The sequence below is a fragment of the Micropterus salmoides genome, unplaced genomic scaffold (genome assembly GCF_014851395.1).
Source record: "Micropterus salmoides isolate LMB-PRFRI ecotype aquatic unplaced genomic scaffold, ASM1485139v1 Ms_hic_scaffold_11, whole genome shotgun sequence".
Lineage (NCBI taxonomy): Eukaryota > Metazoa > Chordata > Actinopteri > Centrarchiformes > Centrarchidae > Micropterus > Micropterus salmoides.
Genome location: NW_024040152.1, coordinates 31,170,260 through 31,187,124, shown reverse-complemented (window position 1 = coordinate 31,187,124; position 16,865 = coordinate 31,170,260). Strand labels below are relative to the sequence as shown.

The following is a 16,865-nucleotide window of genomic DNA, read 5'->3' as shown; positions in this document are numbered from 1 at the left end:
TCATTGAACATTAGAATATAAACAGCTGTCAGTGATGCATAACAGCACCACCAGTAGTGATGGCAGAGTTGAATCACACACACACACACAATGTCAATAAAAGCTGAATATTTGTTGAAGCTTCACAAAGGTACATAAATACATACATGGATAGCAGGATATTTGAACAGAATTGTGCTCCCTTTGTTCCCTCCAGTCTTATCAAGGCGAATAGAGAAAATCGTGATACAAAAGCAATTTGAAATATGTGTTGCTCCAAAAGAACAGGCTATTTTCACAGCAAGACTCACATCTGCTGGTGTAATACCAATAATAATCATGTCGTCTTGTGATGACTGCAGAGGAGGGAGATGAGGTTTGATTCTATGCCCAGACCCAAATTTGCGTAGACGTCACCCCCCCCCCACACCCCCGAGTCCCTTCAGTGGGATCTGGTGAGGCTTCAGCCTTACAAATTTATTTTAAGCGCAGCCACAGATGAAGAGCAAAGAGTGAAGATTAGAGTCCTCTATCTTATTGCAGAGTGAAAACCACATCATCGTTCAGCCCTTTTCTCAACATGGAATAATAATAGATCAGTTACTTAAAAATAATATATAATAAAAATGCAAATTATTAATAAATAATAAAATCAAATTATTAACTGTACATTTTGAAGAAAACTCAAGCTGCTGAATACCAGAACAGACACGGCGTGAAGAGGAACCTTTCACTTCTTCTTTCTGCTTCATCTCATCCAGACACACACGTGGTCAAACAAAGTCAACTCATCTAGCCAATTAAAAGATTTCTAACCTGATGTGCCATTTCTGTTCGACTCTGCGGCTCCTTGAAGAGAACTTACTCTTTTCTTTCATTGGCTGTGCTGTGGCAGTCTTCTACGAGCAGAGCTTGTTTGGGGCTTTTGTTGTTGAAGCTTTCTTTGAGTCTTTCTGACCCCTGAGGGCTTGTTTGAAACCCTTTTTAAGGTTTAGTTGGAGGGTTCACAGCGAGCCTGTTGTCTGGTGATGCCGCTGACTCTCAAGTGTAAATCGTTTGAACTCTGAAGCTTAATCGCTGTTAGACTGTCAGTTGTGATTTAGGCTCAAAAGGCATTTTGTTCTTGTGTGCCGCGTCAAGGACTTTGTAAGGTTGCTAGAGTCAGAAAAGGGCGGGGGGGGGTCCTAGAATCATTGTGTTCAATGTATTAATATTATTTGTCATGATAGAGATTTTACATCACATTGTTTTTTATATGATCTATTTCTCCATTTGAGCACACGTTTGGGTTTCATACCTGCAGAGTGACATTTTAGCAAAATCTTTAAAGAATAAAGCTAGAAATATTTATTTTATACATTTGTGGACGTCCCAACTCTCTGTGGCTACCAGCACAAAACCCATTGCTTCCTACTGAGGGTGGAAAGCTTGATAAATGAATAGTCAGTTGATTTTGATTTTCACATGTAAGTAAGCAGTGGTTTGTCTTTAACTGGTTGTTTCTCCCTCCAGCCTACAGCACCTTCTACATCATCGGCCTGGTCTTGTCCATGCAGATCCCCTTTGTGGGCTTTCAGCCAATCAGGACCAGTGAACACATGGCCGCAGCAGGTCAGTAACTAATGACCTGTGGTCTGGGTGGAAATTGGAAAATAGCATTGGAAGCCAATAATGTGTGTTTCCTGCAGGACTATGGAGTAAATCTTACACAAATCAGCATTCAGTGCAAAAACATTTTTCTAGCCTGTACTGCTGATGCACACCAGATTAAAGGGTAGATTCTCATTTTTCAGGTCTATAGTAATACAGTACACACATGCACATATGTACATTGGAAGCTCTAATGTTGTATTTAAATAAAAATACAAACAAAATGTCCAGTCAGGACCATAGGCTATAGATATCTGCTACAGAAGTAGATCTTTAAATGCAATCCCTTTAACCAGAGTTCATCTCAGACCATTCACCGTTCTAGTGTTGCCATGTAGGACACTAAGAGTACAGTGTTATTAGCTGCAGAGGTTCCTTAAATCATTCAGACATGCACAGTACTGAAACACAAGTATAGTACGTAATGCGGATGTGATACCTTTCACTGCGGTTGCATACTCGGTAGGGCTGAACGATTTTGGAAAATAATCTAATTGCGTTTTTTCGACCAAAATACTGATTGCAATTTAATATGCGATTCATTTTTAAGCTCTTTACCTTCTGTATTATTTAAAACGGACAAGCAGTAAATCGGTGTAAAGTATAACCAACACAATATTAGATAGATTAAATGATGACATTAGGTGATGCATGAATTGCATGAATTGCATGAATTATTATTATGAGCATTGGTGGAGGAGTATCAAATTATAATAATGTGAGAAAGATAATTTGAGAGTCAAGTCATGGCATTAAATAATGAAATAATATTATCAAGTAGGCTTACCTACAGACAACAAGAAAAACTAAGTTCACCACAGTATATTATAGTCAACAGGAAGCGCTGAATACAAACCCCACAGTTCAACCACCAGTTAATGAGTCCTTATCTCAGTTCAAATCTCCTAGGAGTTCATATCTCATCAAAAACCTCATTTTCAGCAACCACCTAGCAAGCAAACAAAACAAATACTCAGTTTGAGGTTCAATTCAAAAGTTGGCGAAGGAAAATAGACAAGCTTAGTAATTCTCCTATCGGCCCAACACTATTTGAAACACCGTTACATAGATTTTTCCTGAGCTGACTGGTGGCTGTGTGTGTGACGCAGGCACCGCAATACGCTTACCTTTACTACACGTGACTTTGTGTTCTGCATTTTTCCTGCCGCCACGGATGGCCTGAAGATTTCACCCATTACCTCCACCAAGTTACCCGCGGGTGGCGCGTGCTACTTTCATTCCCCGTGTGACACTAAATTTCTGTAGTGATCAGAGTGTAATCGCAGCCTTTGCGATTAGTTAATATCGCAAATGCAATTAATCGTTCAGCCCTAATAATTGGTTCACATTTAAATAACGTAACGGTTTTTAAATATCCTTCAATAACTGTTTTATTGTACATTAGAAAGACACTTTAAGACACAAACGGCAAATCATAAAAAAGAACAATAAAGACGTGATTATTCAAGTTGTTAACACTCAATACCTTAGTTTTAAAAATAAAAGTATTGGTTGTTCTCATCTGTTTTAGCCAGTGGAAGCAGAAGATATTATTCTATATTCACCTCCTGAACAAAGAGTATATTCCGTATTGTGCTGTGTCTCTGCAGGTGTGTTTGTGCTGCTTCAGGTCTATGCCTTCCTGCAGTACCTGAAGGACAGACTGACCAAGCAGGAGTTCCAGACTCTGTTCTTCCTCGGAGTCTCTCTGGCTGCTGGAGCTGTTTTCCTCTCTGTCATCTATCTGACATACACAGGTTGGTTCACGTTGCCTTTTGGAAGGGTTGGTCGACTGAATAGCTCTCAAATACAATTTCTGCAGCAGGAAAAAAAAAAAAATCTAAACTAGAAAATGAAGCAACCACATTTTAGTTTCTTTTAACTCCTGTGCAGATCAGGCCGTATTTCTGCCAGATCAGTTGATGTTCGGTTTCAGCTTTAAATAGGTTAGATATAAAGCAGAAAAACAAATATGAAAGACAATCCATCATATGCATCTACACGCAGATGGACTGGGTATGTCGTCATGTGGATTCAGGCCATAAAAACATGTAGTGTGAGTTAGCACACTGCAGCATTAGCTGGTTATGATAAGAATCAGCCCCTCCACTGACATCGCACATCTATTATCTATGTATGATAGGATCACCTGCTGGCTGCCTAACAGTGGTAATCTGTTTATATGTTCTCATTTATCATTGCACTGCTGAGCTGAGTGGACAGCAGGCCGGAGAGAGCTCATTACAGCCACTTATCTTGTGTACAGCCCTGCAACACACAACAACACAAGCATATTGCATTGAGTTATGTAATTATATGTTCGATACACGCTGTAGGAATGATGCAGAGCAATTACACGATGCGTGGCAGCATACACAGATCACTGACAGTCCACAGAATTGTGTGTACACAGGTTGGTCGGGGTTAAGACGTGCGTTTGTTGTAACTCTCCATATGGCTTGTGTGTGTGTTTTTCCCCTTCAGGGTACATTGCTCCATGGAGTGGGCGCTTCTACTCCCTCTGGGATACTGGGTAAGTCATCACAATTATTAAGCATTTGACAGCAGTGCTGATTAATAATTTGATTTAAATTGTGTACATTAGCACATTTACCTATCCATCCGTTATACTGTATGAGACAGAAGGGTGGGAATAAGTTTCAGTAAGATTTATTCCACCCTGTCTACTGGTTGATTTACTATGAAGTCTAACTTTTAATTTATTCAGCTTTAGTCCATCTGAGTGCATGTTTAATAGAAGATCAAGGTATAATCTTTTTTCTCGTGCACGGGTGAAAGTTGTTACCTATTTTTTACAAATGGAGATGACTTTTCCTATCAGACACATCGAATGCATACCAAGTACTGTAGCTTTACCTTCATGTAGCTGCAAAAATATTTTTATGGTTTAACAGCGAGTCAGTCATCCCGTCACTCAGCCCCATCATAAAATCCTAAACATAATGTTCTCCCCTCCCAGATCAGGGCTTACAGAGAACTGCCAGACTGCAGCATCAGCTGTAAAACTCTAAAACTCTCACAGAGTGTATGTGCACACATGTTTGTGTGTTTGTGCACACGCCGCAGTATAGAAGTTAAGTTTAGCTGCAGTGCAGTAAAAGTAATGAGGTCATCCTCTGACCCAAGTTAACTGACATCAGCCAGACTTGATTTCCTCAGCCATCCCAGTTCGTGTAAGATTTCACAGCTTTGCTATCAATAAGAGTGTTTTAGAATTAGTCAAGTGGAAATTAAAGGGAACAAAATTAACTACTGTGGTTTTTATCTTAAACAGAAAGTGTGTTTGACACTAATGATCCATTCACAATTTAATCATGTCATTATAAAACCTCCTTTTTCTCTTCCTTTGCCTAATCATGCCTTTTCTGTGGTTTCTCACGTCTCTCTGTCCTCCATGTTGTCCACAGCTATGCTAAGATCCACATTCCCATTATAGCGTCTGTATCTGAGCACCAGCCCACCACCTGGGTGTCCTTCTTCTTTGACCTACACATCCTCGTCTGCACCTTCCCAGCAGGCCTCTGGTTCTGCATTAAGAACATCAACGATGAACGTGTCTTTGGTAAGAACCGTATCACGGACTAAGTCGTTCTTTCTTTAAAAATTAGAACACCATTACGGAGAACAGTCATGAAACATTTCCTTTAAATGCAATCGGACTGTGATCCGGTATCGCAGGATTGATATACGAGGCAGCAGTTGTTGTTGTTGTGGTGGATCCGGAGACGGTGAGCTTCAGAGCGCCATCATTATCTATAAAGTGCCCACAATAACATGGAAGAAGGCTTTCATTAGTATTATAGGCTTTCATGTAGTGGTCCCTCAAGTGAAACTTGAGCACTAGCTTGATGAACATAGGTGTTGTACTTTTATTGATCAAATTCTTAAATAACATAACCCAGTTATAACATTGGAAGTCTAGCTTTGATAACATATTGTACATTATATATTTGACCCTGCAAAACTGTAGTTTGACAATAACTCAAAAATTTCAACTGAAGCTCCACTTACTAGCTTGTGTAGGGCTTTCAAGTTCATCCTCTGCTCTTCTTCGCTGGATGGAGTTTCAAGTGCTATAGCAACAGTGACTTGAGATCAAACAGTGATACTTAAGCATGTATCTAAAGGCAAGGAGCCTCGTGGCACGCTGGGTGAGGCCGTGGGGTTTCTTGAAATAAAAAACAGGGCAGAGTAAGAGCATCAAGAGATGGTAAAATGATAACTGCCTTCCTGTCAGATATATCACTTGGTTGACTACTATAATAATATACACTTATAATAGACAGTAAATGTTTAGATGGTAACCCTTAAACTGTACAGATGAAGTTTCTTTCAAGTGACCAGTAATCTAGAAAGTTTTTCCTAAAATTCTAAAACAAACATGTTTCAGAAGAGTTCCTGAAAAGTGAAAGCAGCCGTCCATCTTTAGTGTGAGATTTGCTGGCACTCACAAAGATTAGAGCGCTATTTGTTTTGGTTTTTCCTAATTAATTATGTATGTGCATATACAGTTCTCCTGTTGTCTCCTGAATTGATAACTGCATGATGTCCTGTTTGTCAGCATATTTCATGAGTCACATTTTCTCAACCTGGACTGTGCATAATATTCACATTCACTCCTGGAACAGTTTGGCACTAATACTCATGAGCCTGTGTTTTCAGTGACAGATTTAAAATAGAAAATTCCACAGGACTGGTTTTTTTTTCTCCATTATGCCACATGACAGTTAAAAGATCTCCTTTCATAGTGGTTCTTAAGAAATGAATTTCTTCTTTAGTTCTTAGTTTTTGCTTATGTTTAATAGAGTTACATAGATACTTGTACATGTTGGATATGTTCTTGTCAAAAAATAATAGTTTTGATAAGTTGATTTTTCATCTCTGAAATATCCCACAGTGCATTACAGTATCAATATTATAATATCAGTTGGGCTATAATGGGGGGAAAAAAACTTCATATTCAAAGTTTTTGGAACTTAACAAAGGGAGAAAAAAAAAAGAAGAAAAACAATCTAAATTGGCAGGCACTGTGTCTCCCAAAACAACTTTTTGCCCTAGAATGAAAACATCTCTGTGCATCCCATTTGGATTTCTGCTTTTCCCGCTGCCTCATTAACTTTGCTTGACATTGTCAGTTTAGTCTCTTGCTCGCTGATGCCACTTTGTCATGCAGATGATTTGCTTCTAAATCTGCCTGTGTGTACTTGAGTTACTTCATTCAAGTTATTTTAATTTGAAAGTTTCTGTGCTAAAATAATAATATTGATAAAGAGAAAGTAAAGTATACTCTTACAACTGCCAGCAGCTAATATAACATGATATTTTTAACAACTTCAATGGAAATTGAATTAGTATTTCTAAAATAAATAAACGGCACAAATTAAACTAAATATATGAGAGTTTAGATAAGAAGAAAAGCGCAAAAATAAACTTATTAACCATTATAAATCAATGAACATTAAATGAAGTTATGTGGTGTGAGCATTATTTATGGATTTTGTTGCTAATGATTAATTCATTATGTATTCATTCGCTGATCCTTTTCTCTTTTGGTTCTGTCTGTTCAGTGCAAGCAACAGAAAGGCTTTTTCCAACCACTGTGTCAACCAAAAATACCTTTTCAAAACAAATCGCTGGCGTTTCTGTACTTGGTACTTATATGTACTCATCAGGTTTGGATCGTGATATCCTCTCTTCTCTGCTTTTCTCTCACCAGTGGCCTTGTACGCCATCAGTGCTGTGTATTTTGCTGGCGTAATGGTGCGTTTGATGCTGACTCTGACTCCGGTGGTGTGCATGCTATCGGCGGTGGCCTTCTCCAGCGTCTTTGAACACTACCTGGGAGACGACATGAAGAAGCAGGGCCCTCCTGCAGAGGACAGCAGCGACGAGGACGACAGGAAGAACGCCGGAAACCTCTATGACAAGGTTAGCGGTCGTCAGAATGTGTGTGTGATGGGTCGCCATTTTGTCATTAATGTCAACCATGTTGTACATTAAAGTACCAAGTTTGTTTCTGTACATAACTGTCATCTTTGTAGACTGATACAAGGATGACTCTGTCCTTTTACCTTCAAGTCAGAATGGCCCTGTTCCTCTTTTTTATTAATGAATATCTTTTAATTACACAATACACAACATAGGGAACTCACATAGCCTGCATACCTAATACCAAAACATAATATTTGAAGCTGCAATAATTAAAATATTGATTTTTTTTAAAAGGGGATCAGATGACGTGATGTGTAATGTGAAATTGCTTTATTGTAGTGAACTGTCAGCCCGCAACTTTACTGGTTCAGTCTCGCTGCTCTTATCAGTGTCGTTTCAGCCTTATTTGTTGAGGCCGTAACAGACCTAGAAAGTGATTGAATAATAGGCATGCGTTGCCAAGGGGCCTCAAACAAAACTCCAGATGAAGGTCTGCTGGATGTGTAAATCGACAATTGTTTGCTAACACACTAACCCCAAGAACTTAATAACATAGTGATCTGTCAGTGTTGCATTAACAACTTGTTTCTCTTCCCCAAGTGGCCCAAAAAAAAAAATCAATGAATGCTGCTGTAAGTCAAATAAACTTTTAAGTAATTTAAAAAAACAAAATTTTTACACAGGGCTGTAGTAAAATCTGTATACTCTGTAAGAGCTTGTTTTAGGTACTTTCAATTTTATGTTCGTCAAAAATACAAAGTATTAAAAAAAAATGGGCCACAGATCGATTTTGACTTTCATATTGTGTCCAATTTGTGTGGCCAGGAAGTTGCTGGCGTCTGTGTCTTGGACTTGATACACGTGCAGCAAATACACTTGGGCAATGGCGGCGCCGGATTTATTGTAATGAGTATGAGCTTGAACATCAACATAAGTACTTTCAAGTACTTTTATACATTATAATTTCTTGTAAGAGCAACAACAACCGAAGACTTTTAACGTTACATTTTTCAAAATATTTCATAGAAAAAATGACTGATATTAAAGCTCCTATTCGTTCCGTTAAATCAGGTAGCGCTATTGTCCAAGTGTATTTACTGCAAGTCAGGCTATCAAGTGCAACATACAAAGAATTTCCTACTCACACATATGCAACACATTAAATATTAAATTTAAATTCAGTCCTTGGCTTTTTTCACTTCTTATTTTTGACCTGAGCATAAAATCCAAGTACAAAAAACACAAACCATTACTAGTTACTGTGTTGGATTCATAGAATGAATAGTGACATAATGAATAGTTTTTATTATTTTCTGATTTTAGATATCAGTTGAATATGAAAAGAACAGAGCATAAAATTCTTCTTGTGAACAAACAAAGCCACTCGTACAAAAGTCTTACATACAAGAGGCAATACACCACAAGCATTGTTGACACATAGTCAGCGTGATACAATACAAAGCTAGTTATCTTATGAAATCTAATAACAACCCCACAAAAACTATATCTGAACAGCACTTGTCTTGATGGATGGATCTTAAAGTAAAAAATGTAATTCGCAGTATACAGCAGGTCATGCTGAATCCTTATTACTCTCCTTCTCCTCCTTCCTCAGGGAAACCAAATAGCACTAATGTCCAATGCTTTTGTCATCCTTTGCTGCTTTTCTTCCAAATTGATACAGTGGGAATAATGCATTACCACCACATCACAGGTCTCCTGAAAGGCGGTGTTGAATGAGACATAAAACAGCTACAGCTGAGTTCAGTATCTGAGTTCTCTCAACGGGGGCAATTAACTGTGTCCTTGTATATTATCAGCTCATTTTTACAACACCCCTGTTTTGTTAAATTTACAAACGGTGTCCTGTCGGTGTGTGCCGTCTCCTGCAGGCCGGTAAGGTGCGCAAACACGTATCGGAGCAGGAGAAGGCCGAGGAGGGCCTCGGCCCCAACATCAAGTCCATAGTCACCATGCTGATGTTGATGCTGCTCATGATGTTCGCCGTCCACTGCACCTGGGTCACCAGCAACGCCTATTCCAGCCCTAGTGTGGTACTGGCATCATACAACCACGATGGGTGAGAGTTAATGACAACATGTGAAACAACATGTGCACTTCCCATATGTCACGTAAAGTAACAGTGATGTTCAAAAGTCAAATGTTCACTGTCTTTAAGTTTGAACATTTTCAAAAACACTCCAACAAGTATTCCTGTTTACATCTCTGTTGTACTGTTTACAAGAGCACAAGCCAGTGAAACAACATTTAGACTCTGAGGACACTAAAGCCACTGACAGCCATATTTATGGCATTCTTGTAGGGTTAGCAGCTCTGTAGAGGGTCAGTTCACCCAAATCACAGTTTACATTTTTCCAGGCAGATAGTTTGTGATTTTGGTGGCCAGGTTTTGACATAGAGTACCTGCCTCTGAGATTTCTGTTTGTTTGCAATGAAAAACAACATTTAAAAAATTCAACAGTAGCAGCTTTCCAGACACTGTTCCCATTAATCAGCAGACGGGGTTGTCATCACTTCTAACGAAGAAAAAATGTCTTTCAGTATGTGAGCTTAGACAGATTGTGAGACATTGGGCCCTCCCCCTATGTAGCAGATGCTTTAGTATTTTGGGGGGGGGTTATATTGCAGTTTAAAGCTAACTCTGAAATTCTGTTGTTGGTTTAACCTGTTTTGTTCATGCAGAAGAGAGGCTGTCCAAATAATTTCACAGCAGATCCACACTGATACTCTCCACAAATACCAAATACTGCAGCACAGTAGACTAAATATATAATAGACCCCCATCAAATGGAAAGGTTCTATTTTCTTGACATGGAGCTATTCTGCTTCCAAACATAGTTGAATAGCTGTACAAATTTAAAAGCATGTTTAGTGTTAAGTACACTGTACAGCTGTATAAAGGGATAGGGACTTTTCACCAAGACATCCTTATAACAGTCACGTCAATTAGAGGCTGTTCGTCAGGGGCCTGATATCAGACTGATCTCACAAGTCCTGGGCACATAAAACAAACCATCTGCATGGACAGATGCCACTATAGGTAGGCATGAATGTGTATGTAATTTGGGTGAGGAGTTTTACTTTCTAATTCAGTAAATTATATTGCTACTGTCAGCTCATACTGTATAGTGTGTGTGTGTGTGTGTGTGTGTAATAGTATATAGTATGTACTATTACACATATTCATAATTTACCCTCTACCCATCTGTAACTTTCTCCACCAGCTCCCGTAACATCCTGGATGACTTCAGGGAGGCCTACTACTGGCTGAGGCAGAACACTGACGAGCACGCCAGAGTGATGTCCTGGTGGGACTACGGCTACCAGATAGCAGGCATGGCAAACAGAACAACGCTGGTCGACAACAACACATGGAACAACAGTCACATAGCACTGGTGAGAGCAGCTGCACCTATAACACTGAGCTAGCCAATCTATAGTCCAATAGCTCAGCCCTCCCACATAGTTTCAGCTGAGAGATGTGTGCGAGCAGCCACTTCACTATGTTACACAAGCTCTCTTAGTCTAATTAACAAAATGTTAAGACAGCAAATATTCTTGCACCTGTTTATTTTCCTTCTCAAACAGAAAAATACAAAGTCATGTTTCTCTCTTTCACCGAACTAAGTGCCGTTAGCTCATCGTAAAACACACTTCATTCAAACGCGACAAAAAAAACAATCACCAGCTCTGATTTGGTTGAAAAAAATCCCTTAATTTGTTAGATGTAAAAATATTCTGGCTCTACATGCTGCCTCTCTGATGTCCGACCCCCCTCAAGCTCCTCTGCTGCTTGACACCTCTCCTCTCCCCGGCTGAACCCGCCGTGACTTGACGTGGAGTCGGAGTCCTGAGGCAGTATTTGGTCCTGGTCCGGCCGCCGAGGCCGGTTCTGTTGGCCGCTCACCCGGCTAAAACTTGGCAAAGACCCACTTGAATATCAGTGACCTCTGTGGACTGCAAGCGTGTTGATTTGTTGCCTTGGTGTACTGCACCACCAAGTGGACAAAATGTTGCATCACTGCACTGCACACAAGTGACAATGAGATCTCAAAAAAAAAACATGACAGTGGACGCTTAGTGTGCCTCACACTACATGTCTTTAAGGGGCCCTCTAGAGATTTACTACTACATTTTCATAAAGATGAGGCTCTCATTAGACATACTGAAAAAGAAGAAGCAAATATGGAGATACTTACTTTTAGTTGCTAATATGATTTAAAGCTTCAAAAACGCTGAAACATGCTCTTCCCATAATGCAACTCAGCGTCTCTTTCCTGCCTGGTCAAGGAAACCCAAACAGAAATAACTCATCATTTTACCATCATCAGGGCTGTTTTCTCAGGCTTGATGAAGCTCCTGCAGAGCCCCTGCTCAACAGCTTTCACAGACTGAGTAGCGCTAAACCTGTTCATGATGTTTTATACACAGGTTCTATTGAATGGAAATGAACTGTAGAACCGTCATGTCTCCGTGTTCCTACAGGTGGGCAAAGCTATGTCATCCAATGAGACTGCAGCCTATGAAATCATGAGGTCGCTGGATGTTGACTATGTCCTGATCATCTTTGGAGGAGTGATTGGCTACTCAGGCGACGACATCAACAAGTTCCTGTGGATGGTGCGCATCGCAGAGGGGGAGCACCCCCGGGACATCAGGGTGAGAGACGGCACACATACTACTGTATTTCAGTTCATTTAGTGGGCAGCTTCTATCAGGAGGAACAGAAGAGACGGTGAGCGTACTGCAGTAGTTCAATATTTACTGCAGAGACGGTGGATGCCTGCAAAGTGGAATTCATGTGAATGTTTGATGTGCTCTCTGAGGAAGGGAAATGCTGAGGGAAATCAGAGATTGGGAAGCAAATGTGCTTTAATTTGTTTGGCTGTAAAATAAAAGAAAATCACAGATCAAAATGTGCGAGGTAACTTATTTCTCCCTCCATGTCTCCCTGTCTTGCCTCTCAACCCAGGAAAGTGACTACTTTACCCCGCAGGGAGAGTTCAGAGTGGACAAAGCTGGTTCCCCCACCCTACTCAACTGCCTTATGTACAAAATGTCTTACTATCGCTTTGGAGAAATGCAGGTACGTCACCATTAATAATGATTCTGCTTAGCTAACTGACAGAATAATAGATTGCAAAGATCTCTGCGTTATAACAATGAGCCTGACAACGTAGTTTCAAATGGACATAAACGACTTCATCTGGCTTCATTTCTGTTAAGTTGGACTTCCGGACGCCACCAGGCTTTGACCGAACACGCAACGCTGAGATTGGCAACAAGGACATAAAGCTGAAGCACCTGGAGGAAGCCTTCACTTCAGAGCACTGGCTGGTCAGGATTTACAAGGTCAAAAAGCTGGAGAACAGAGACCGCGTAGAGCACAAGCTGCGAAGCACTGACACCACTAAGCAGAAGTACACCTCCAAAAAGGTACACTGGGATTCATTCAAACCCCGGACCGTGTCTAATCTAACGCTCACAGTAGACTCCAAAGAGAATTGGATTGAGGGTGTTCTCAGTGGGTAGACAACAGTAGACTGTGTGTTTTAATGCTACCCAACCAGAGCTAGGAGCTTAGAAGTCATGAGAGTGACTCAGGAAGTGTTCTGCAAGCCAGCTCTGTGATGACCAAAGCTAAATGTGGTGCTTCTTTGTGTTTACAATTCCATTTCATCTGGAGTATACTGCAGAGTTAACTGTGTGTGATGTGTGGTGGCCATGCAATACATTATTCACACATTAGATAATAAGCTCTTAACAGATGTGAACAGCAAATCCATTTTTACAGTAGTATTAGTGTTATTATAATGTTAACACCTTTGGCATAAGGCCTACACATGTTTGGCATAAATGTGATTACACACACATTTGTGACAAACGAACAAAGTACAGTTTTACAGTCTCTTGCAGTCTTACTTTAGACGTAATTGGAAAAAGTTGGAACCAGTTCTGTAGGACATTATTTGCCTTCTGAATCTGAAGTGGTTGCTGAAGAGTGTCAGAGCCAGGCTGGATTTCTTACTCGAGTGTGTTTTTGCTCTGCAGACAGCCAAGAGGAAGCGGGGATACATCAAGAACAAGTTTTCCCTCAAGAAGGGCAAGAAACTGACCAAGAAATCTTTATAGGAAGGCCACCGCCGACAGAGGCACATTATGGATGGGAGGGAGGAATGATCTTAAACACAAAACTTTTCAACAAAAACATGCAGCAACAAGAAAATCCACCAATCAAGATGAATAAGGAACACCTGAGGTTCGCCAGACCCCTGTCATCCCGAGCGTCCTCACCCGGAGGTCCAGGCTGGAAGCGTTACCATCGCCTAGAAGAATGTATTGAACCCCAGCTGACCTTTGACCTGATAAACGGGGTCAAGGAGGCGGAGAACGGGAGATGTTTGCTAGTCGGAGTTCCTCCCCACACTGGTTTTAACCTGAGGAACTGTGACCTTTGACCCGCTTTTCTTTTTGTACTTGAACGCGATAGGAGACAGAGAGAGCAAGAGAGATTAGATGTCCTCAATCCAGGGACTACAGAAAATACACCACTGTTCTCCAATGTCCCCAGTTCAGGGCTGACACCCTAGACCTGCTCAACTTTAGGTAAAGAGCGATTTTAGGATGACAGAAATGGTGTTTTCCCCTCGTTGGAGATTATTCAGTTCTTGATAATTATTCAGTTTAAAGGAAAAGGAGAGAAACAGAAATAGACCCACCATCCTGCTTTTTTAGTTTTAACCGGCAGTCAGTCACAGTCTGAGCTTTGAGTTTGTGCTCAGATGCTTTTGGAAAGTCCAGGTGTTGGAACATCTCTGTAGTCTGTTTTTATGTGTTTGATTTCCTTTACGTTCTCCTTAGAATCCATTATTACCAGGAACATGCATGTGCCAACAAGGAGAAGTCGTCACTCTTCATACAACCTCATACTGCTGCGCTGTCATATCATTTTAGAACCAGACGGATTCATTCCCCTTTATTATAACTTGGTCTTTTTGTCATGGTTTCTATCAGTAACCAAATTAATAATCGAGTACTCGGAGCACAGCGACAGAGGTCAAAAGAGGTCAGACAGGCCAACAAACACAAGCATTCACGTGATCTGTTTAGTTTTAAACAAACCATCATCGGAAGAGAAAACCGTCAAATTATTACCCAAACTGTCAGTAGTGAACATCAGTTGCAGTTTAACTGTTTACTTACTGGTTCAACCTACAGTACTTTTACATACAGTTTTCCTCTACAATAAAGGAATGTCACCATTTCCCTTTTCCCTTCCATCAAAAGGGGAATCCATCAAAAGGGGAATCAGAGGCTTTAGTCTCTAGTATAACGGAGCGGCTGAACATCATCAGCAACAAAATCATTACACAACTCTTCACAGGCAGAGTTGATCCCCTTGTGATGAATAAAGTGAACGTCTCCTGTAAAATCGGTGGAGTTTGATGTCTGCTCGCCTTTCCTGCCCTTTCAGTCTTTGTTGTAGTGTGTTCCCAGATCTCAGCAGTGACTTAAATGAGTACGATTTTCTCTCTTGCCTGATAAGAAATGATGGCTAAAACCAAAAAAAGGAAGACCCAAGTTGTAATAAACCAGAATGACCCTTCAGGCTGTGCACGCTAGTCTTATCTGTAACAGTCGTGCTTTGTTGAACCACACTGAGCCGAGCAGAGCAGGGCTATGAGACACCGTCAGTGTTCAGGATTTCACACAATTCAGGCTTTGTGTTGCCACACAAAAGGAAGGGGACTTTCAAAGGGTTAAAGCATTAAACTCTAGGGCTTCTTTCTAATTGGCTGAAATTCCGCTATTTTTAAATCTACAGATCTGTCGTGCAACCAGTTGCATAAAAGTGGCTACATATGATGATCTAAGAGTGGTTCACAGAGGCAACAAATGACAGATCTCCCTACAATTTAATCTGCCTTATTGTTGTTTCTTTAAGATATTCAAAGAAACGTATCTATCCGGCGTAAGCCGACTTTGATTCTGTTGTGAGGTTTTGTCTGAAGAACACCAAGTCAAGCGAATCCAGGTACAGAGCTTTGGCTTTAATGAGAAAATAAAAATCATATCATTTGCAGAGCTCAACAGAGTGTATTTATTACATGGATGACGGAGGCTGTGATGACTAAAGCGAGCGTAGCGTCTTATCACAAAATGCAAGGATTTTATTTAGTTGTGATTTTGATATTTTGAAGTAAAGGTTTCTTCCATCAATTGTAATGATCTGGATGCAGGTGTGAGTGTGAAACATGCCTTTTTGAATAAAGAGGTTGAAATAAATAAATGTTTTTATTTCTTTTAGCTCAAATGCATCACATTCTACTTACAGCATATTTAAAATGCATCTATATCTGCACACTATGAAGCATTAGTTAAGTATTGGTAAATACAGAATTCATAATTTATAAAGCATTGTTCCTACATTAATACACATTAGTAAGTCATTTATAAACCAGTGTACATGTTGCACTCTTTATTAATAAGCTCATCTATAATGTGCTAAATGATTGTATCTTCATACTTTATGATGGGTTCACCGTTTATTAATCAAGTATTATTTCAGTGACAAACCATATATATATGAGTTCTCAATGGTTCATTTAGAAAGTAAGAAAATTATTACAGAACTGCCTGTTTTGATACTTTCCTGAGTATTAACAATCTCAGCATAACTTATAAATCTACAAGTGGCAAAGCCCGAACGATGCTACTAAGCCGCCCACTAGTCTTGTATAACATACACCTACCCTCTCAAAAAACAGGCAGTGATAGTGTAGATCAGAATAAAACATTTATACATGTTTATGAATGGCTCTCTAATGTGTAATAATGTAGTAACAATGCTTTAGAAATGATTAATTCTGTATTTACTAATGCCTCATAGAGTGTAGTTATTAAAGTGCTGCCATTGCATCTGTAGCCCACATCTGGATGTCTGTCCCTTGACTACAACATGTGCAACTGCAAATTAGTGTGTTGTTATTTTGGGAAGAACAGGAGGACACTGTTATCTTAGCCAAACCTCCCAGCAGCACCTCTACAGCTCACTGATTAACACAGACATGACCTCATGTAACTCTTTGCAAGTACTTTGAACGTTGAAGACCCCTTGCACGCAGTTCTCAGCCTCTGGGAAAGTATCTCATTGTGTTAGCACGGTAATGTTTGCTTTTTAGCCCTAAGCACAAAGTGTAGCAGAGGCTGATGGGAATGCCATTGCAGGAATGAAGGTATTTGGTCATAAACCAAAGAAACTG

The 16,865-nt window shown here is 40.1% G+C and overlaps 1 protein-coding gene across 1 annotated transcript in view; it reads left to right on the top strand.

Annotated features, from left to right (window-relative positions):
• Positions 1-14,897, top strand: part of LOC119898105 (dolichyl-diphosphooligosaccharide--protein glycosyltransferase subunit STT3B-like) — a 57,408-nt gene extending 42,511 nt beyond the window's left edge. The window contains exons 6-16 of the mRNA XM_038712265.1: positions 1,492-1,590; positions 3,240-3,386; positions 4,114-4,162; positions 5,058-5,212; positions 7,367-7,578; positions 9,474-9,661; positions 10,827-10,998; positions 12,088-12,261; positions 12,575-12,688; positions 12,829-13,038; positions 13,654-14,897. Of these exons, the coding sequence (XP_038568193.1) occupies positions 1,492-1,590; positions 3,240-3,386; positions 4,114-4,162; positions 5,058-5,212; positions 7,367-7,578; positions 9,474-9,661; positions 10,827-10,998; positions 12,088-12,261; positions 12,575-12,688; positions 12,829-13,038; positions 13,654-13,734 (1,601 nt within the window). The 3' untranslated portion in view covers positions 13,735-14,897. The remainder of the gene's footprint in view (positions 1-1,491; positions 1,591-3,239; positions 3,387-4,113; positions 4,163-5,057; positions 5,213-7,366; positions 7,579-9,473; positions 9,662-10,826; positions 10,999-12,087; positions 12,262-12,574; positions 12,689-12,828; positions 13,039-13,653) is intronic.
• Positions 14,898-16,865: the final 1,968 nt, after the last annotated feature.